Raw genomic sequence first — 22577 nt, 5'->3', positions numbered from 1 at the left:
AATTTTTGCAATATTGTTTGCCCTCTCTTTTGCTTTTATGCCGTCTTTGACTTCCCTTGTCAGCCACAGTTGCCTCATCCTCCCTTTAGAATGCTGCTTCATCTTTGGGATGAACTGCTCCTGCATCTTCCAAATTGTTCCCAGAAACTCCCAGCCATTGCTCCCCTACCGTCATCCCTGCTTGGGTCCCGTTCCAATCAAATTTGGCCAGCTCCTCTCTCATGCCTCTGTAGTTACCTTTACTCAACTGTAATGCTGATACATCTGATTTTAGCTTCTCCCTCTCAAACTGCAGGGTGAATTCTATCATATTATGATCACTGCCTCCTAAGGGTTCCTTTACCTTAAACTCCCTAATCTAATCTGGTTCAATGCACAACACTAAATCCAGAATTGCCTTTTCTCTAGTGGGCTCGACCACAAGCTGCTCTAAAAAGCCATCTTGTAGGCTTTCTACAAATTCCTTCTTTTGGGATGCAACACCAACCTGATTTTCTCAATCTACCTGCATATTGAAATCCCCCATGACCACTGTAACATTGCCCTTTTTACATGCCTTTTCTATCTCGTGTTGTCATTTCTACCCCACATCCTGGCTACTATTCAGAGGCCTGAACTCAGGGTCATTTTACCCTTGCAGTTTCTTAATTCTACTCACAAGGACTCTACATCTTCTGATCCTATGTCACTTCTTGCTAAGGATTTGATTTCATTTTTTTTTACCAACAGAGCCACCCCACCCTCTTTGCCCACCTGCCTGTCTTTTCGATAGGATGTGTATCCTTGGATATTTAGCTCCCAGCTGTGATCTTCTTTCAACCACGACTCTGTGATGCCCACAACATTATACTTGCCAATGTCTAACTGTGCTCTCAGCTCACCTACATTATTTTGTATTCTGTGTGCATTGAGATATAACACCAGTCCTGTATTCACTACCCTTCTTCTCAAATTTGTCTCCATGTTGCCTGAAGTTAAATTCTTATCCCTTTCTGATCTTTCTGTCTTAGTCCTTATTCTGTAACCTCTCCTGCACCCTCCTGGTGTTATTAATACACCACACTTTTGTAAACCAAGAGGAAGTAATATTGTTTTAAAAAGGATAATCTAGCTATCCCAAAGAAAATTTGTTTTTGGCTTTAAATACTTCTGCAATTTTTTTTTATCTCCGAAGCAATCTTACATTATTCTACTCATTAATTTCCCCCCTCCCTCTGAAATGCAACAGAGGAATAACAAATGGGAAAAAAAGAGCAAAATCCTTTATCTTTCTGATAGTCACATGGTACAATAATAACACTGGTGAACAATCATAGCAAATCCATCTTTCTCAATTGCTTTACAACGGACACAAAAATAGCAGAACGAAAATTCCACTGGAGGGGGTGAGCTTTGAGAATCTTGGATCCAGTCTCCACTTTTCTTGAATACAAATGATATTTCCATTCACGATGTCTCATGTTATTCATATACTGCATCCCAAAATTCTATTTTCTGAAAAAATGTCAAAAGGTTTAACATCATCCAGGTGAATACTTCCATATCAAATCATTTATTACCTTCTCATATGGTCTTAAAAATCAATGACAAGCCATTCAACTCTGGGGAACATACTTCAAACTGAACCATATCAAAATCCATATACATATTCTGCAGGCAACATTACAGGATAGTAATCAAAGGTGAAAACTCAGGTCAATGTCCCCTTCTTTAACCAGAGTTAATGAGGTCCAGTTGTAATGGTCATATCATTGTCCTAGCCAAGGTTAACAGCAGGGCAGCACTAGCATATTTAAAGTTCCAGTTATTCTATCCTATAATCCTATAATACCATCATATATTATTTAAGAGCTATTTTAAAATTGTCTGCTTAATTTGCTAGGTTATTACCTTCAGTTTACAATTAACTTAAAAAAATTAATTCTGTGACTTTGATAGCTTGTCTTGCAATGATTATAGATTTGTTTGAAAATTCAAATGTAATTTAAGGACACTGCAGTCAACAGTACATTAAATTTGATTAACCACAAGGGCCATGATATTTAATTATACTTAAGAACATCTGCTCAAATAATGCTGTGAAAGGGAGTTATACTGGTTTGTTTCAATGCCAATGGAGAATGATTTGCATGTGCACAATTCATTATGAGTAACTACAGCAGGACTTGTGATCTTTTGTGCAATTACACATATGGGTCTTGACTGATTTCAGAAGGAATTCGTGAACCATACATTAACCTGTTCAATGTCCCTTCTTTGGTAGAGTTCTCAGAGCAGTGGTTCTCACCTGGAACTACTGGTGGTAGGAATAGGGATTGGAGGAACAGCTGTAAGGAGAACCACAATGGACACAAGACCAGCAGCCCCACTCCTCCAACATGACAGTGGAGATCGTGGTGGCAAAGGTGGACAGCTGGAGAGAGGGTTAGAGTCCTCAACGCCTCCACTCCTTGGCCCACCATCACAAAGACATCTGGTGTACCACTGCATTTGAGTTGAACATCAGGTTACCACAGGAAATAAATATTTTTAGTCGGCGTCTAGTGAACCACTTGCAGAGTAACCTATACCTGTCAACCCTTTTTAATGTTGAGCTTTCAACAAGAGCTTTCAAGTCCTGAGGATTACTTCGAAAGCTTAAGAAATTTGGCTGTGAATCAAAAAGTAAATTTTGCTAATAAGGCTAAAGCATGTCATGAAAATACAGACTATTTTCTAGTGGGTTAACTGGAATCTGCAGAAAAGAATTTCATCATTTAATCTGTGGCCTAACACTTACTGTAATAACATTACAATCTCATGCAGGGAATCCCAAGTTCCTTCCAGCCCCACTGCCACCACCCGGCCTCATCAGCTTCCTCCACCTTTCCCCACCTCCTCCTGCTGAGCTCATCTGTCTCCATGCCACACCCTGCCTCTCTCCACTGCCATTCCTGCTGCGGGTACTCTGTTTTTCCTGTCAGTATAATGTTCTGTCACCCCCTGCCTGAACCACACCATCACCAGGCTCCACCCAACACACTGCCAAGCTCCTGCCCTTATCACCCCTACTGCTAGCCCCTGCTCCATCACTCCTGCCAGGGTCTGGGTCCTGCTCCATCATCCGCACCAATGATCCATCATTACCAGCTTCCTACCCCCATCATTGGCCCCCTTGTTCCCTCCAGCAAACAACTGGAGGGAAGTATCCATGGTCTCAGGGGTTAGCTGATCAAATGCTGTCCTGCTTTATAGCTCAGGACTGTCCCAAAGAAATTGGGACAGGATATCCATTGGATGCTTGACATCTGGCCACAGTAGACTTGTTACATCAGTGCTTTCTATCAGCATCAAACTCAAAACCACATTATTACAAAAGGCCAAAGACTGGCATCTGGTCCCAGGTAAGATACCCAAAAATTATGGGTTGATGTGAAATGAATTGCGTGGGAAGAAGCCGATTCCTGCTGAAATGTTCTCTGGCAACAGCAGAAGAATGGCAAAATTATATTAGGGATGTTCAGAGATTTAAAAAGTTAATCTAATGACTGACATGTGACTAATTATGCAATTCAAACAAATTAAATGCAAGTTAATGGTGGTTCTGAATCGCACCGTCATCGAATAGTGGGCTGGAAGGAGCTGCAACATTGGCCATACTCCTGTGCAGGGTGAGAATCAGAAATGTGCTAACAGTCAGATGCCAGCACATTCAATCTGCTCTGCTGTTGGACTTGCCATCGACTCCAGCGGTCTTTCTGGCTCATGCAAATGTGAATTTTATGCCAGCCGTCACTGGCACACAAGCAACAACCCCATTTGTGGGGCAATCAATCTTTATTAAGGAGGTAAGTTCATGCTAAGTTTTTGTGTAGTTCTGCTCATTTCACTTAATGTTTTTAATTAATTCAGTGACTTAATCTGTTTTAACAATTTTTTTATATTTGCTATTTTTAAAGATGCAATGAGTAGAAGACATTTAAGAGACTTTTAGATAGCCACATGAATGATAGAAAAATAGGGGGCTATGTGGGAGGGAAGGGTTAGATAGATCTTAGAGCAGGATAAAATGTCGGCACAACATTGTGGGCCGAAGGGCCTGTACTGTGCTGTAGTGTTCTATGTTCTATAACAGATAAGGGAGAAGCAGAGGATGTGGTGTATCTGAATTTTCAGAAGGCCTTTGATAAAGCTAAAGACTACTGTGCAAAATTAAAGCACATGGGATTGGAGGAGGTTAGGGGTGGGCCTTGGGTTTGCTTTCCAAGGCTTGACTGCCATCTGCAATCCCTTCTATCTCATGGTAGGGCCATGGAGTAGAGGTTTTCAGTACAAAGGATCCCAACCGCCATGACAGGTTCAAAGGGATCACACACAGGACAAACTCGAAGCCCCAATTGGGTCCAGTACAATCCAGCCCAATGTTTTCCAATGATCCCACGGAAAACACCTTGCTTATATTAGTAAGTGGCCCAATTGCTTGACCTTAATAACCTTGAATAAAATGCCTTTAAATTTTAATACTTTTAAATCCCCTTGTCCATATCTTTTGTAACCTCCTCCAGTCATTGCTTCAGGTCTCTCTTCCTATAGTTCTGGCTTTTTACTTACTTATCACAACCCTCAGAGCCCATGCCCTCTCCCAGGGAGCAATCCCATCAGTCCCATTCCTTAAATCCCTATGGTCCTGCAGCTTATTCTCTCTCACACACAGGCCCATCAACTCCCCTTCAATTCTTACCTACACGAAGGGGTTATTTACAGTATCCAATAAATCTTCCAGCACATTTTTGGAAATGCGAGGGGAAACTAGAGAACCCAGGGTACACTCTGCACAGACAGCAACCAGGGCCTGGGTCAAACTTGGGTCCCTGGAGCTGTAAGGCAGTGGAATTAACTGCTGCACCACCGTGCTTCCCCAATCTACTCCTCCTCCTTAGGCAGTCCCTTGGGATGGAAAATTATCTGCTTCCACTTTTGTTTTGTGGATCCTGAGGTGGCTAATGAGACCAGGAAAGAGATCCTGGTAAGAACGATAGAGACCACGAGAATGGGGACATGCGGAAAGGTGCAGGGTCCAGTGACAGGGAGAAATCCATGGTCTGGGGTCAGGTAAGTTAGTCCAGTAGCCCACTGGTCAGCTGGTGTGGGTGCATAGTAGGTCTAAAAGTGGGCACACCACTTCCCTGGCTTCAGTCACACACGTACCCGCTCAGTCCTGAAATCTGCATAACAGTGAGAATTATGGCCATGATGTTTATTCATGTTTTGGAATCTTAAGAAATTCTGGTAATCCTTATGTCTTGTCAGGTATGTCAGTTAAAAAAAATTAGACAGAATCATTTACCAGTTTGATGTGTACAATAGTCAGATTTTTTAGTAAATTATAAACCCCAAAAGCTTAGAGAATGTGCCTGTTATCATCCTTGCCTTCCTCCAAAAAAGCCCAATTTTGGAGGCTCATTAAGAAAGAAGCCAGCAACTGGTGCAATTATCAAAAACTCGCATTAATGATGAATTTGATCTAGGACTGCAGCCAATTCTTTCACCATCAGGGCCTTGAGGGACCTGCACACATGATATCATGCATCAACTGCATTAGGACCCCTGCCCCAATGCCACTTCAAATGGTTTCACCTGCAAGTGAACATCAGGCCTCTTTACTTTCAAAAATCTTTAAAGTCACGTGACTTATCGGAAGGAGTGACCTGACAGAGGGGCGAAAAGCACATAGCCTTTCTCCCCAGGGACGGGGTGCTAAAAACAAGAGGGCATAGGTTGAAGATCAAAGGTGAAAGATTTAGAAGGGACATCAGGGGCAGCTTCTTCACACAAAGGGTGGTGCGAATTTGGAATGAGCTGTCAAAAATAGTGGTTGAGGCGGGCACGTGAGCAACATTTAAAAGTCATCTAGATAAGTGCATGGATAGGGGAGGTTTAGAGAGTTATGGGCTAAACACCGGCAGATGGGACTAGCTCGCTGGGCAACACAGTCGGCATGGACAAGTTGGGCCAAGGAGCCTGGTTCCATACTGTATGACTCTAAGATTGAATCCTTAGCTATTGTATATGCCATTTAATTTTACTTTCACTGACCCCAAGATAGGCATAAAAATAATGTAGATAAACATTTATAGCATACTAAGTTCCCAGAGAACTTCAGATTCAGTGAGTTAATCTCTGGAGAACTTAATAATCATTAAAGAAATATGTTTTATTATGACAAATTAAAAAGAAAGATGATTTGAAGTGCTGACAAATACATTTATTTTATTAGAAATTACATTTGGTACCCTGGGTTTATTGGAAATTGAATGTGAGAGTTTGGTCATCCATAAACTGATCTCAATTGAATACAGCAGGAGCAATTACAAATTCATATTCCAAGTAGAGGACCTTGCTGTCATCAGAAAATCAGCAACTTGGAGACATTTTTCTTGTTTATTTCACTTCCATTCATTGTTCCATTAAGTGGCCACATCATAACAATGTGCACAGTGAACTCAGTTATACGTTGGCGAGGCCTAACTCGGAGTATTGTGTACAGTTTTGGTCACCTTATTATAGGAAAGATGTTATTAAACTAAAAAGAGTGCAGAAAAGATTTAACCAGCACATTGCCAGGACTTGGGGGTCTGAGTTACAAGGAGAGGTTGCATAGACTAGGACTTTATTCCCTGGAACCTGATAGAGCTATACAAGATCATGAGGGACATAAACAGGATGAAAGCACAGTCTTTTTCCCAGGGAGGGGGTGCTAAAAACAAGAGGGCATGGGTTTAAGATCAGAGGTGAGAGATTTAAAAGGGACATCACAGGCAGCATCTTCATACAATGCGTGGTGCTTATTTGGAATGAGCTGCCAGGAACAGTGTTGAGGCAGGCATATCAGTAACATTTAAAAGCTGTCTAGATAAGTACATGGATAGGAGAAGTTTAGAGGGCTATGGGCCAAACGTGGGCAGATGGGACTAGCTCACTGGGCAACAGAGTCGACATGGATGAGTTGGGCTGAAGGGCCTGCTTCCATTCTGCAAGACTCTATGAACTCCCAAATTTAAGATCAATTTTGGTTGCATGTTAATTTCCCACTGCAAGTGGCAAATTAACTTGACTGTATACAAAAGATTACGAGTACAGGGGAGATCCACATTTGTTGCAAATGGTAAAATTACTGACAAATTTACCTTAAGCCTATGGCAGCCATTATCTTCAGTGGAGTAAAGGAAGAGTACAGCTTCATCACCCTCTCAGGCAGTGCCTTGGGATTAAGGATGACTCACTTCCACTCTCACTTTGTGGGTTCTGGGGTGGTCAATATGGGAACCGTAGACTTACAGATCTAGGTGGGTTGGCTGATGGTGTGTAGTTTGTGATGTGGTCCACTCCTTATGCTGCTTACGTAGGACCTTAGTGTGCTCACCAAATATGAACCCAAGGTTCTCAATACCATTCCAAATGCTCCTTCTCCAGTTTGCGCAGTGACAGGATAGAATTTTTTCCTCTGTCCAGTTGGTAATCCTTTCCCATAACACAGCTGGGAATAAACTGTCCGTTTCAGGAGTCTGGTCCTGGACATCTGAATGCTGTGGCCTATCCAACAGAGTCAATTGACTGTAATGAGGGCCTTAATGCTTAGGAAAGAGGAGACTGATGTTAGTTCACATATGTTTCCAGTGAATTTGGAAGATTTTGTGGAGACAGCTTTGGTGGTACTTTTGCAGTGCCTCCTTATGTCTGCTGCAGGTTTCAGAAGTATACGAGGTCAGGGGATCACTGCTGCCCAACAGATCATAGTTTTATGCCAGATCTGAGGTTTTGATCTACAAATACCCCTTTTTTTTTATATTGACCAAAGGCTGTGTTGGTGCATTACAGGTGGTGTGAATTGAACCACAACATCTGCCTTCACCAAGAGATGGCTCCTGAGAAATGAAAAGCGGTCTCGACTTTCATTTATTTTTTGGAGCTAGGTGTGGCGCAGCAGGCACAGGTTGGAAGAAGATATTGAGTTCAAGCCCCATCCTCTTGTACACATCAGTGAAAGCATTAACAATTGTTTAGAGTTCAGCCTCCAAGCCTGCATAAATGCAGGTCATCTACATACTGCAGCTCAGCTACTGAGGTTTGGGTAACCTTGATTCTGGAGTATAAAATAGAATGTTGGACATGCCAAGTACACTGATAATGAATCAGGGACAAAGACTCAGCAAGATCAACAAGAAAAATAAGTCACGAAGAAAATAATAGTACTAAGGCATGACAAATTTCAAGGACAAGATAGTGTCCATTCCACCTTGAGAAATTTGTATTTGTATTCCTTGTATTAAAAATTCCACATCACTGAGCTACGTACAAAAGATTAGAAGAGGAAGCCAAGAAATTATAGACTAGTTAATCTAATATTAATATTCTACCAATTGAGCAATTAAGGATAGAGTGGTTTGAAATTTTTCAGCTGAGCAGAAAGTCAGCAAGGATGTTCTAAGAGTGGATTAAGCTTGACTGACTAAACTAATGAAAACAAAATATTGGCAGGTAAAAAACAAAATCACAGGAAGATCCAAAAGACACTTTAATGATACCAAATTGGAAGTAGAATAATCAAGAAAAAGGCAAAGCCCATTGGAAATGGACAGACAATCTGTGCGTAAAGTTAAAAGATGAGGACATAGCTCTGAATATGGAGGAGGAGTCCATCTCTTAAAAAAAATGAACATTTGACTTGAGGTGTGCATGAAATGTTGGATGTAATAAGCATAGAGCCTAAATAATATTAAGATATTTGATATGTTGGAAAACAGATGAATGTTAAAGTCAATGAAATGTATCCTAGACTATTAAGAGAAACAAATGATGAAACAGAGGGGTCTGATTGTCATTTTTCAGTTCTCTGTCTATGGTCATCATGCTTGATGATCTGAAGTCTACTGTCATTGTTTAAAAAGACAGACAGTGGTACACTGAATAATTCATAACCCAATCAGTCTAACCTTCATACTGGGAAAATTATTTGAAAAAATTCTGAGGGAAAAATTAATGATAATTTCAAACAACAAAAAATAATCATGGATTTATGGAGGAAAGGCTGTGACCTACTAACTTGAATAAATTAGTTTAAGAGATATCAAGAAAGATGAGGATAGAAGATTTAATGCAATTTATATGGATTTTAGCAGATTGATTCCTGGAATGGCAGGCTTGCCATCTGAGGAGAGATTAAGCAGACCAGCCCTCTAACTCTTTAGAAGAGGGGATCACAAAGAAAAAAAAAACAAATTCTTAAAAGGCTTTACAAGGGAGATGGAGAAATGATGTTCCCTGGCTGGGGTGTCTGCAACTGGGGTCAAAATAAGAGGTCTGCCATTTAGGATGGAGGAGATTAAAAATGTCTTCACCCAGAGGGTAGATGCGGCTCATTTGCTAAGTATATTCAAGACAGAAATAGACTGTTGTATATTAAGGAGGTTGTATATGGGTTCTGGTCAGGAAAATAACACACAGAGAAAGGTCATTGCTGATCTTGTTTGAATGGAGCTGGCATGCAGGCCTGAATTACTCCAGCTTCTATTTCTTATGTTCTTAAAAGGTGCTACAGGGAGTATGGCAAAGAATCAACTCCTTGGAATCATTGGGAAAGGGGCAAGGTGGATCAGTGGCAGCAAGAAGAGTACAATGGTCAATGGGTATTTTATGTGATCATGAGGCGAGTTCCAGTGCGATTCTGCAAGACTCTGAACTAAGGTCCCTCACTATGATTTAGACTTAAATGTAGAGGGCATAATTAATAAGTTTGCAGATAATACAAACATTGTCCACACAATTGATAGAAAGGGAGAAAGCTGTAGACAATAGGAAGATGTACAAGATGATAAGAGGCATAGATCGAGTGGACAGTCAGAGACTTTTTCCCAGGGTGAAAATGACTAACACAAGGGGGCATAATTTTAAGGTGATTGGAGGAAAGTTTAAGGGGGATGTCAGAGGTAAGTTTTTTTTTTACACAGAGAGTGGTGGGTGTGTGGAATGCACTGCCAGCAGAGGTTATGGGAGGAGATACATTAGGGACATTTAAGAGTCTCTTAGATAGCCACATGAATGATAGAAAAATGGAGGGCTATGTGGGAGGGAAGGGTTAGATAGATACTAGAGCAGGATAAAATGTCAGCACAACATCATGGGCCGAAGGGCCTGTACTGTGCTGTAATGTTCTATATCAAAAAGATATGCAGAAAAGTGGCAAATGGAATTCAACCCTAAGTCTGAGGTAATGTAAAGTACCCTGTAATAAATTTTACAATGTTTTACAAGGCAGAAGATTCTTGGAGCAACAAACAATCTGCTGGAGGAACTCAGCGAGTGAAGTAGCACCTGTGGGGTGAGAGGAATTGTTGATGCTTTGGGTCGAAACCCTGCGTCAGGACTGAATGTAGAGGGGAGATGGCCAGTATAAAGAGGAGTGGTGGAATAGAGGCCAGAGGTGACTGGGGGGGGGGTGCGAAGAGCTGAGGGCATGTTAAAGGATGATGGCCAGATCAAGCCAGGTAGAGAAGGGAGGAAGGGTGGAGTTGAAAGACATGATAGGAGCAGATTTACAAGGACATTACCAGAACAAAAACAATGCAGGCATGGTTTAAAAAAAAGGGTCCTATCCAATGATCATAAATCTTTCATTATCAGGCAAAGAAAAACATTTCAGAGAATATTCGAATACTGGACTCCCTAGTGAAAGCTGGGGAGTTTGTCATAAGTAAAAAGGATTTGAATAGGCTGAGGCAAAAAGAGCATCTCGAAAGAACATCAGACTGCAAAAGTTGCCCAAACCAGACAAGGATGAAGGCACCTAACTCATTAGACTTGTGTATTTTAGTGCATAGGAAAAACAATCTTGTTTTATTTTGTAAGTTTATTGTAATGACAAAGTGACATACCTTTTTTTAATATATTATTATTATTGATTTGTTCATGTTATCATTTTTATCATAACTGCAGAATTGGACACCTATGTCTACCTTGTTCTAAAATTAAAAATAGGTTGTGCACACAGCAGAGCACTTAGCAAAGAGAGAACTGTTTGTGTAGATGCAGAGTAAATAATTAATTTTGCCATGTCAAACTTTTGCATAAAGATATACTGTACACTCCACATATATAACGAATAAGCATATCAGATTGAGCAAGTAGCTCACTAGCTATGAGAAACAACAAAAAGCTAGACTTCTTTTAAATCCCACTCTCAAAAACAAAACTGTGTTTTCAAGAAGTGGTTTACCAGGATGGAATATTTCAAATCTGTCTACATAATGCTGCTGAATGGTCAAAAATTAAAATTAAAATATGTTCCTTGAGTTACAATAAACAGAAAAGGCAAAATATCCTTTCAATTTTTTTTTTTCCAGAATTGTACTTTACAAATGAGAAGTAGCAAGAGAGGCAACTGGATTAAGATATCTTCATGTTTTAACTGGCTTTACTTCTTCATTTCATCATAGTCTTTGACTCTTTTTGCTTGGAAAGTCTGTCATCATCCCTTTGCTTTCCTTGTTCACTATTCTCACTAGCTGACCAGAAATTGCCATTGATTGCCCATCTAACAACTCCTCTTTATTTTCACAATTAGACAAAGTACCTAACAAACCTCTCTGTTGACTAGCCATCTGCTTGCCAAATTCCGCAGATTATTGAAAGAAAACAAATCAAACAAAACTTAGCAGAAATCCCAACACACGAGGCATTACACAAAGTTAAAAACTAAATATTTCTGCTTTGTTTCAAATGTTAACTTGTTTTAACCTGCTTTAAGGGAAGATAAAGAAAATTAAGCTATAACAGCTTATTAACTCAAATGTAATGAATAACAGCATGAATGTGAATAACCCATAAAGAAATAAATTGTTCATGAAAATCACAATATAAAACTTGACTGCTAGTGAGGAAACTTATTAGAACCCTGCAGAACCCCATTAGAACTAGCCACATATAAAACTGAACAAAAATCCTTTTGACAGCTCAGCAAGTGGTCTCTTCCCTTCCACATCTCTCTCTACCCTAATCTAGAACCACAAGAACACAAAAAAAAAAGTTGCAGGAGTAGGTCACCAAGCCCCTCAAACCTGGCCCACCAATTCAATATGATCATGGCTGACCTATGCCGGCCTCAACTCCTCTGCTGTGCCAGTTCCCCATAACCCCCAATTCCTTGATCTTTCAAACATTTATCTATCTTCACATTAAAGCACGTACCACCAGGCTCAAGGACAGCTTCTATCCCGCTGTTCTAAGAATATTGAACAGTCCCCTAGTATGATAAAATGGACTCTTGACCTCACAACCTAACTCGTTATGACCTTGCTCCTTATTGTCTGCCTGCACTGCACTTTCTCTGTAACTGTAACACATTATTCTGCATTCTGTTATTGTTTTACCTTGTACTACCTCAATACACTGTTGTAATGAATTGATTTGTGTGGACAGTATGCAAGCAAGTTTTTCACTGTACCTCAGTACGTGACAATAATAAACTAATTTACCAATATATCTAATGATCTGGCCTCTACCACCCTCAGAGTCAGAATTCCAGAGATTCACCACCTTCTGAGAGAAATCTCTACGCACCTCGTTTTAAATGACCAGCCCCTTATTTTGAAGCTATGTCCCCTTGTTCGTGACACTCCCACTAGTGAAAATATCTCAACATCTACTCTGTAAAGCCTCCATAGGATCTTGTATGTTTGAACAACGTCACCCCTCATTCTTCTAAACTCCAAGGAATATAGACCCAACCTCCAGCCTCTCTTAATAGGAGAACCCTCTTATCCCAGGAATTAGTCTAATGAATCTCCTTTGGGCTGTCTCTAATGCTACTATATCCCTTTTTTAGGTAAGGGGACCAAAACTGCACAGTATTTCTGGTGTGGCCTCAGCATACCCTGTACAACAGTAGCAAAATCTCCCTATTCTTAAACTCCACGCCCTTCACAATAAAGGCCAACATGCCATTTGCCTTCTTAACTACTTGTTGGATCTGCCTGTAACTTTTTGTTACTCATGCACTAGAACAACTAAATTCTTATGAACGTCATTCCTTTCCTGTCCCTCTCCATTCAGATAATAATCCGACTTACGATTCCTCTTTCCAAAGTGCATGATTTCACACTTGCCCACATTAAGCTCCATTTGCCAGGTTTTCGCCCAGTCACTCAACATATCTATATCCCATTGCAGAATCACAACGTTCTCATCAGAGCACGCCCTTACAACTATCTTTGTATCATTGCCAAACTTGGAAACTTTACAATTCATTCCTTCCTCCAGATCATTAAGGAAAACAGTATACAGTACCTTCAAGAACAGATCGCTAGGGCACTCCACATGTTACACTGCCTTCAGCCTGAAAAGATCCCATTCATTCCAACTCGTTTTCTATGTGACAGTTTTCAATCTGTGCTAACATATTTCCTCCAATAACTTAGACTCTTAATTTATGTACCAGCTTACATGTCACCTTGTCAAATTCTTTTTGGAAATCTAAATACAGTACACCTATATCTAATTCCCTTCTATCAATTCTCCCTGTCACATCCTCAAAGAATTCAAGCAAATTATTTACCTTACATAACTTAACAGGTTGACTAGATTTGATTATATTCAGCTTTCCTAAATGATTAGTTATTTCCTCTTTGATTATTGACAGTAGCATCTTGCCAACAATAAATGTTAAACTAACTAGCCTCCAGTTCTTAGTCTTCTGTCTTACTTCCTTTTTGAACAAGGAAATCACATTAACATTACATTCTAATCTCCTCATACCCTTCTGGAATTGAGCAAGTTTAGAAAATTTTCAACAAGTTGATCTACTATCTCTGCAGCCACTTCCTACAAAACCTTTGGGTGTAGACTATCAGATCACTAGTGATTTGTCTGCCTTTAGCTCTGAATTTCTCTAATACTTTATCGCTTGTGATCGGAATATTTAGAAGTTCCTCCATATTATTTAAAATTAGCATCTCTCTTACCTTAGCAGTATTTGCACTGTCCTCCAAGGTGAAGACTAATATAAAAAAAATGATTTACCACATCTGCCATTTTTGTTTCATGTTATTAATTCACTAGCCTCATTCTCTAAAGGTCTACCTTTGTTCCTGCCTTCCTATTTACATATCCATAGAAATTCTTACTATTTGTTTTGATATTACATGCAAGTTTTTTCTCAAAATCAATTTCTTCCCTTCTTATCAGCTTTTTAAGCTTTCACTTCTAGATCCTAAAAGCGTCCCAGTCCTTGGGACTACCACCAGCCCTTGCCACTTTGGATGCCCTATTTTTCAATTTAACGTTATCCTTGACCTCCTTTGTTAACCACAGATTGTGCCTCTTTCTCATGGAATCCCTCTTTCTAATTGAGGTAAATTCCTGTTGAGTGATATGGACCAGCTGTTTGAATATCTGACGCTGTTCATCTACTGACCTGTCTCTTAGCTTATTTTCCCAGTCCACCTTGGACATCTCCACCTTTATACCATTATAATTGCCCTTATTTAAGTTGAAGGCAGTGGTTTTGGTCCTGTGGTGTTCACTCTCAAACTGCATCTGGAATTCAATCATCTTTGTGGTCACTACCTCCGAAGGGATCTTTAACCACAAGATCTCTTATTAATCCTTCCTCAATACTCATGAACAAATCTAAAACAGCTTGTTCCTGGGTAGGTTCCATAACATACTGTTCAAAGAAGCAATCCCTGATGCACTCCACAAATTCATTTTCTACGATACCATTGCCAATGTGATTTGTCCAATTAATATGTAGATTAAAACTTCATGACAACTGCCGTTCCCTCCAAACATGCACGAGTTGTCCCGCCCTATCGTGAGGTCATATTTTGGGGGCCTGTAGACTACTCTCACCCGTGTCTTCTCCTCCCTGCGATTCATGACTTCAACTCAGACCAATCCTACCTTACTATTCATTGCCTCTATATCATGACGCAATACCGTTCTGATACCTTCTTTAATTAACAATGCAACTCGACCTCCTTTTCCTTTCATCCTATTCTTTTGGAACATCATATAACCTAGAATATTGAGCACCCAAGTCCTGGTCATCCTGCAATCATATTTCTGTAATAGATCATACTTGTAAGTTGTTATCTGTGCTGTCAACTCATCTATCTTCTTGCAAATGCTACGTACATTGAAATAGTATTAGCCTTTGTTTTTTTTTTATATATGGTTTTTACTAACTCTTAATTTGTTCTGTGCTGCATACTTTTGTTTACATTTTCTGCCCCAGCCTGTCACCTTTTGTTTGTGAATTTCCCCCTCACTATCCTGTGCCACTGAGCTCTCATTTCCTCGATTTATTAAACATCCTGTTCTTGGAGCCCTCCCTACTCCTATTTAGTTTAAAGCCCCATCTACAACCATATTTATGTGACTCGCCAGGATACTGGTTTCAGGTGAAGCAGATCCCAACAGAATGACATTCTCCACGAATTGGAACCCATTTCTACTACATCACACTTTAAGCCACACACTTGCTTCCCCAATCTTTTTCTACCCTTTGCCAATCACCTTTGTGGTTCTGCTTTTCAATTTTGCTCTGAGCTCCTCAAAATCCTTCAGAAGACCCTCCTTGCTAATCCTACCCATGTTATTAGTGGACGACAACTGGATGCTCTCACTCCTGCCCCAAGTTCTTCTCCAGCCCAGAAAAGATTTCCTTAACCCTAGCACCAGGCAGGCAACACAGCTGCAGGGCTCTCAGACTTTGCAATGGAGAGCAGTATCTGTTCCCCTAACTATGCTATCTCATATGACTTCTAAATTTCCCTTTTCTCCCCCCATTGAATGGCTCTCGTGTGATGGTGCTATAGACAGTTTGCGCATCCTCTCTGCAGTCCCCACCCTTGTCCACAAAAGGAGGAAGAATCTTGTACCTTTTAGACAAGGGCTGTGGCTCCTCTGGAACTATCCTTCAGATCCCTCTACCTGCCTCTTCTGCAGTCACAGCGTCGTGCCTTGACCATTTGTCAATTTAGAGATGGTTAATCTAGGGGATGTGATTGCCTCCTGGAATACTGTGTCCAGGTAATTTTCCCCCTCCTCAAGTATTTGAGCTCAGACTCCAGCTCACTGATCCTGAGCCAAAGATCCTCGAGCATCCAACACTTGCTGCAGATGTGATCACTGTTTACCACAGTGGTAACAATATAGGCTTTGAGAGAGTGCAAAGGGACTATGGTGCTCCTATCATGTGTCTTTGCTGCCCTCCTTTGACCAGTAACCATTTTCACCACACTTAAAAAGCTTTATAAACTCAACTGGGAAATCTTCCTCAATTTTGTATCGGGACCTTACCACCCATTTACAAGAAAAAATTTCAAATGATAGATTGCAAGTTCAGTCTGTCTTATTCATGGAGTATTATTGTACTCTTATTCATAGTCACCATGGTTTATTTTCCACTTACTGTATGACCTTCTGGCAGCTCTTCTAAGAGGTTTTCTTTAGGATTTATGCAGGTTCAGTTCTATTGTATTAAAAATATTGAAAAATGTTCCCTCAGCAGCCTTGATCAATTTCTATTAGGCAGTTAAATATAAAATATAATCAAATCTCAAGCTAAATTACTTGGTGATAGCTTATAAATCATTAGTTTAATGGATCTACTTAATTTCCAGAAAACCAGTCTCAAATGTCCCTTTAAACAGCTTTATATATAGCTATTGTACTTTGATTTTTTTAAAATATTTTCTTGGCTATAATGCATAAAATGATTTAACAGTACAAAAGAACTATTACAAAAATGTATTTCATCTTTCATAGAAACAGACCATTTCAGTCCACCGAGTCTACGCCAGCTTATGGAGCAACCACATTCAAGGAATCCCATTCCCCTACTAAGTTTTTCTGAAACCTATTCTCTCCACATTCTCATCAACTCCTCCCAGTTTCTACCACTCGCCTACACACTCTGGGCAATTTAGAGTGGCCAATTAACTAACCAATTCACACATCTTTTGGATGTGAGAGGAAAATGAAGGACCCAGGGGAAACCCAATGTTAAAAAGGAAAGCTAGACATTATACTTGCCCTGGATCTCCAGAGTGCAAATCTAACCCCATCCAATTTCAGGTAGAATGCAATTCTCCACTCTTCTGGGTTTAAGGACTCTGTCCCTACCAAGATTAAGTTGTTTTAGTCCAATTGTTTCAAATCAGAAAGAACCAAACAACAGATTCTGTAGGGATTTCGAAAATAGTGCTTGGGCTGGAAGAAAGCTATTGCTGGAAATGTTCTAACTATGATTTGAGGGCAAGGAATGAAACCAAGTGAGGGCAGACCCATTCAACTACACAATGGAGAGGCACTGAAGACTGATTGTGTAGTCAACCACGTTAATGACTGTAAAGAGATATAGGAAGGAAAATGAATGAGAGATCTGGATAAATACTTGAAGAAAATTTTACAGTTAAAGGGAAAGAACAGTCAAGTGGGACCAAATAATTTTTTCAAAGAGCAAGCACAGCAATGTGGAGCCGAAGGACTTCTTCCCATCTTACACCTAATGATGAACCAAGCTATGGATATCAGCAAATATCAAGCTTTAACCCCAGCTTGTGATTCTTAAGAACAACATAAATGGAAGCAGGAAGAAGCCATTTGGCCTCTTGCAAACTTTAAAGGATTACATTATTTTAATAGATTTTTAGCACCCAGGGCTATTCAGGAATGTTGAGATTGTGGATGTCAGTGAGGAATTGGAAGACAATGACAACTCTGCAGAGCGCAGATATTTTTTAATTGTGAATTTGATTTTGATACCTTCTTGGATGGCTAAACCTGGAATAGTTCTATCTGATGACTTTAAAATTTTAAATTCCTCGGTTTTACTGAGGCCATGGCTTTTGAAGGACCACCAATCAGCAGTGAAATTTAAAAAGTAGTGTCAAGTCAACTGAGATTGGAATGGAATAACCTGTATTGTCATTTATGTAATGAGGGCTTTGTAGCTTTTAATGCTTTTCAGAAGCATTTTGAGAGGGCACATTTTATATGCCTATTAGGGCGCAACGTGCCAAGTCTGGAAAAGTTGATGAATACCACACAATTGCTTGTCACAAATAAGAAAGGTGCAATCACTCTGATGGGATTATACTACAGACCCCCCAATAGCCACTGGGACATTGAGGGACAGACATGCAGGCAGATATGGGAAAGGTGTAAAACTAAAAGGACTGTTGTTGTGGGGGACTTCAACTTCCCTAATATAAACTGGGACCACCTTAGTGTAAGAGGGTTAGACGGGGCAGAATTTGTTAGGTGCATCCAGGAGGGTTTCTTAAATCAATATGTAGATAGTCCAATGAGAGGAGGGGCTGTACTGGACCTGGTGTTGGGTAATGAGCCTGGCCAGGTGACTGACCTTTCAGTGTGGGAACAGTGACCACAGCTCCTTTAGTTTTGAGGTAGCTATAGATAAGTATTGACCTTACAGAAGAGTATTAAATTGGAGCAGGGCAAATTATGAGAGCATTAGGCAGGAACTAGGGAGAATTATTTGGGAACTGCTGTTTTTGGGCAAGTCCACATCTGACATGTGGGGGCTGTTTAAAGACCAACTGCACAGTACAGGATAGGTATGTTCCAGTAAGGAAGGATAAGGATGGCAAGATAAGAGAACCTTGGATGTCGAGAGAGGTGGTGAATTCAGTCAAGAAGAAAAAGGAAAAGTACGTAAAGCTTAGGAAGCTGGGATCAAACAGAGCACTTGAGGATTATAAAGAAACCAGAAAGGAACTCAAGAAGGGAATTAGGAAAGCCAGGAGGGGCCATGAAAAGTCCTTGGCAAGTAGGATTAAAGAGCATCCCAAGGCATTCTATACTTACATCAAAATCAAGAGGATAACTAGGGGGAGGGTAGGACCACTCAAGGATAAAAGAGGGAACGTGCTTGGAAGCAGAAGATGTGGGTGAGGTCCTCAATGAGTACTTTGCATCAGTATTTACCAAGGAGAAGGACATGGAGGATAGGGAGATCAGTGTGGAGCATGCTAAAATGCTAGGGAATTTTGAGATAGAGGAGGAGGTAGTGTTGGGTCTCTTAAAGAGCATTAAGGTGGATAAGTCCCAAGGGCCTGATGGGATATACCCCAGTTTATTGAGAAAGGCAAGAGATGAGATTGCTGGGGCCTTGATCAATACCTTCGTGTCCTCTCTAGCCACAGGCGAGGTCCCAGAGGACTGGTGAGTAGCTAATGTTGTTCTATTATTCAAGAAGGGAAACAGGGATAATCTTAGTAACCATAGTCTCATGTCAGTGGTAGGGAAGATATTGGAGAGTTCTTAGGGATAGGATTTATGAGCATTTGGAAAACCAAAGCCTAATCAGGGACAGTCAGCATGGCTTTGCGCAGGGCAAGTAGTGTCTTACTAATTTGATTGAGTTTTTTGACGAGGTGACAAGGGTGATCGATGAAGGTAGAGCTGTGGATGTTGACTACATGGATTTCAGAAAGGCATTTGACAGGGTGCCTCATGGGAGGCTCACCCAGAAGATTAAGATGCATAGGATCCACGATGAATTGGCTGTTTGGATTCAGAACTGGCTTACCTGTAGAAGACAGAGGGTAGTGGTCGATGGGACTCATTCTAGCTGGAGGTCTGTGACTAGTGGTGTTCCTCAGGGATCTGTAATGGGACCTTTGCTGATGTATACAAATGACCTGGATGAAAATGTACATGGGTGGGTTTGTAAGTTTGCAGATGATACGAAGATTGGTGGTGTTGTGGATGGCGTAGAAGACTGGCAAAGGATACAGTGGGATTATAGATCAGTTGCAGATATGGGCGGAGAAATGGCAGATGGGGTTCAACCTGGCCAAATGTGAAGTGTTGCATCTTGGGAGATCAAGTGTAAAGAGACAGTACAGTGTTAATGGCAAGACCCTTAACAGTGTTGATGAGCAGAGGGATCTTGGGGTCCAAGTTCATAACAGGGCCAATCCAGATAAAGGAGGAAGTGAATCAGGGCAACCTGCTTTCTGGAATTTTATTCAATATCATGGACATTTGATTAGATAAAGATGGCTGCAATTTTATCTGGATAGTGACAGTACAAAGTCTACCACCTCAGCATTCAAGGGTGCAGATGGGAGTTCTGGGGATGTCCAAATTGGAGATCTGTATCCCTTTAGCGATGGTGGGCGTAGACACGGTGGATTGTAAAGCCTGTTTAGTTCTGTAGGACTATGACTAATTCTGGATTCCATTAATGTCCAAAAGTCCATATATTTCTATCTGGATTATACTCAGTAATTGAGCCTCTACAGCCCTCTCCAGAAGAGAATTCTAAAGATTCCCTGCCCCCCAGGTGAAGAAAATTCAACTCATCTGTGTCATGAATACAACTGATAATCAGCACGGTTTCTGTTGGCCAAAGAACCCATTTCTGTGCTGTATGTTTCTATGACTCTCTGGCTGACCCTCTGTTGTGAAACTGTGGAAACATCATCCCTGCTTTGACCTTATCAGGCTCCATATGAATTTCTATGTTTTTGTTTGCTTTCAGTCTCTGCACAAAAGGGGAGAATTGGCTCTCAATCCACGAGCATGCTGCAACACCCTGCTGTGAGCAGACATGCCTCAACGCTGGCTGAAAACAGAATTATTCTTGACTGTAGTGATTGCCATAGTCAAACAGCCAGCCAAGCCTCATGATGAGGCCCATAATGATATCCAAGAGGATGCTGAACAACTGTAGGACCCTCTTGTGTGATGCCAGGGAAGTGATAGAACCAGAAACAATAGCAACATTTAAGAGGTATTAAGAGTTTATTTTGGCATCATGGTCGGTGCAGACATGGTGGGCCGAAGGACCTGTTCGTGTGCTTACTTTTGTGTTTCAAATGTAAATAAGTAAAGGAGTTAAAGAAAATAATGGACAAAGGAAAGACTGTCATGGGACAAATTTTAAGAGAAACTCCTACAAAATTTGAAGATAAAGTCCTGCGACATCTTCACAACCTGCAATAATAGATTCTAATCTGAATACATGAACAAAAAAGTTTATTTGATGAACAGAGCAGGTGCCAATTTACAAAAATTGAATCAGCCATGCTTTTTCTATTTACCTTCCACATCCGATGTTTTTTTGATCAATTTTCCAAATTTTCAACATAACTATTTATTGTTTCCATTTCTTCTCGATTCTCTGAAACTTCAGGAATGCCGTACAATTTCAATACGTCCTTATAAAGAAGAAAATCATGCAGACAAGATGGGAGTGGTAATTGACGAATAAATTTATCAGAACGAAGGTGTTCACTTTTCAGTGTTGATCGAATTTTTAAACGACTGAGATGAGTCAGTGAAGGAATATCATCTAAATTGGAATAGAAGATAAGATATCTTTATTAGTCACATGTACATCGAAACACACAGTGAAATGCATCTTTTGCGTAGAGTGTTCTGGGGGCAGCCCGCAAGTGTCGCCACACGTCCAGCGCCAACATAGCATGCATAAACTTCCTAACCCGTACATCTTTGGAATCAAGTAGCATGAACCACTAACATCACAACTTAATGAAAAACAAAAAAAAAGTTATATACATTTGGTATAAATGAAAAATAAATCATTACAGACTTGTTGAAAACCTGCAATATTCGCTTTCCAACAAGTATATTTCAAATTAGCATGTCATCACATACAGTATATAACCCACTGTTCCCATTTGCACCTGGATTATATCATGACTATACGTTTTTTCTAATCCTCTTTCCTGATGCAAAACTAATTATTAACATCGAGCTTCCACTTTAATATAGACAAGATGCTCAAATTAAAATGCTTAAGAGGTAGCTGTTTGACTATGATCACACTTAACAAGTACGGTTCAATTTAATAGGAACCTCTCAATCCTATGCACCAGTTATAACTGTTTTCAGAGCAGATGGGGCAGAAGTCAGCACCAACAAAAAAATGTCCCACTGTCAAATACAGTCTTAAAATGGGGATGGTAAGTACTAATATCAGATACAAAAAATAAATGGATTAAATGTCAAAATCATCAACAAAGCAGTATGAAAAGAATGGCATTATTTTGTAAGTGAAGTAAAATTACCACTATAGTATATATTCATTTAATAATAGTCAAACAGCTTCATAATTTTGGAAACCTAGTCTCTGTTATTTAGGCCTAGTGTTACTCCATTGTTGCAGCACCCTACGAAGCTTTAAGTGAGATTTATTGTTAGAATCCTCACTCATCACTTAAGACTATTGCAGCAATTTACACTGTAAATGTATGGCAGTTAAAGCAGCCAAATAAGAATAGGTGATCCGTGTCTTCAATCCACAAAATCTATTTAACAACTAATTTCATTAGCTGATAATGGAACCAATCATACAGAATGAAAGCCAAGTTGAAACATATTCAAGATAATAATCCCAAATGTGCAATAGTAAATAAAACAGTCGACTCAGGTGGTAGTATTCTGCTAATTGTGAAATTGTGACAAACTATAGACTAAGCTTGATGAAGAAATGCAGTCTGGAGAAGATGCTGCATTGTTGAAAATGCTATCCTTCCAATAGAATA

At 40.2% G+C, this 22577-nt stretch overlaps 1 protein-coding gene across 3 annotated transcripts in view; it reads right to left on the bottom strand.

The window, feature by feature from the left end:
* Positions 1-202: 202 nt before the first annotated feature.
* asb3 (ankyrin repeat and SOCS box containing 3) overlaps positions 203-22577 on the bottom strand; it is a 71756-nt gene continuing 49381 nt past the window's right edge. The window contains exons 10-11 of one of the 3 annotated variants that reach the window (XM_052012905.1): positions 21111-21361; positions 203-1494 (exon numbers count right to left, since the gene is read on the bottom strand). In XM_052012905.1, the coding sequence (XP_051868865.1) occupies positions 21135-21361 (227 nt within the window). In that variant the 3' untranslated portion in view covers positions 203-1494; positions 21111-21134. Of the gene's footprint in view, positions 1495-20958; positions 21362-22577 lie in introns of those variants that run through there. The other 2 variants (XM_052012907.1, XM_052012906.1) reach the window with 2 other exon arrangements.

This window comes from Pristis pectinata, chromosome 3, assembly GCF_009764475.1.
Source record: "Pristis pectinata isolate sPriPec2 chromosome 3, sPriPec2.1.pri, whole genome shotgun sequence".
Classification (NCBI taxonomy): Eukaryota; Metazoa; Chordata; class Chondrichthyes; order Rhinopristiformes; family Pristidae; genus Pristis; species Pristis pectinata.
This window is presented reverse-complemented; position numbering and strand designations above follow the sequence as displayed.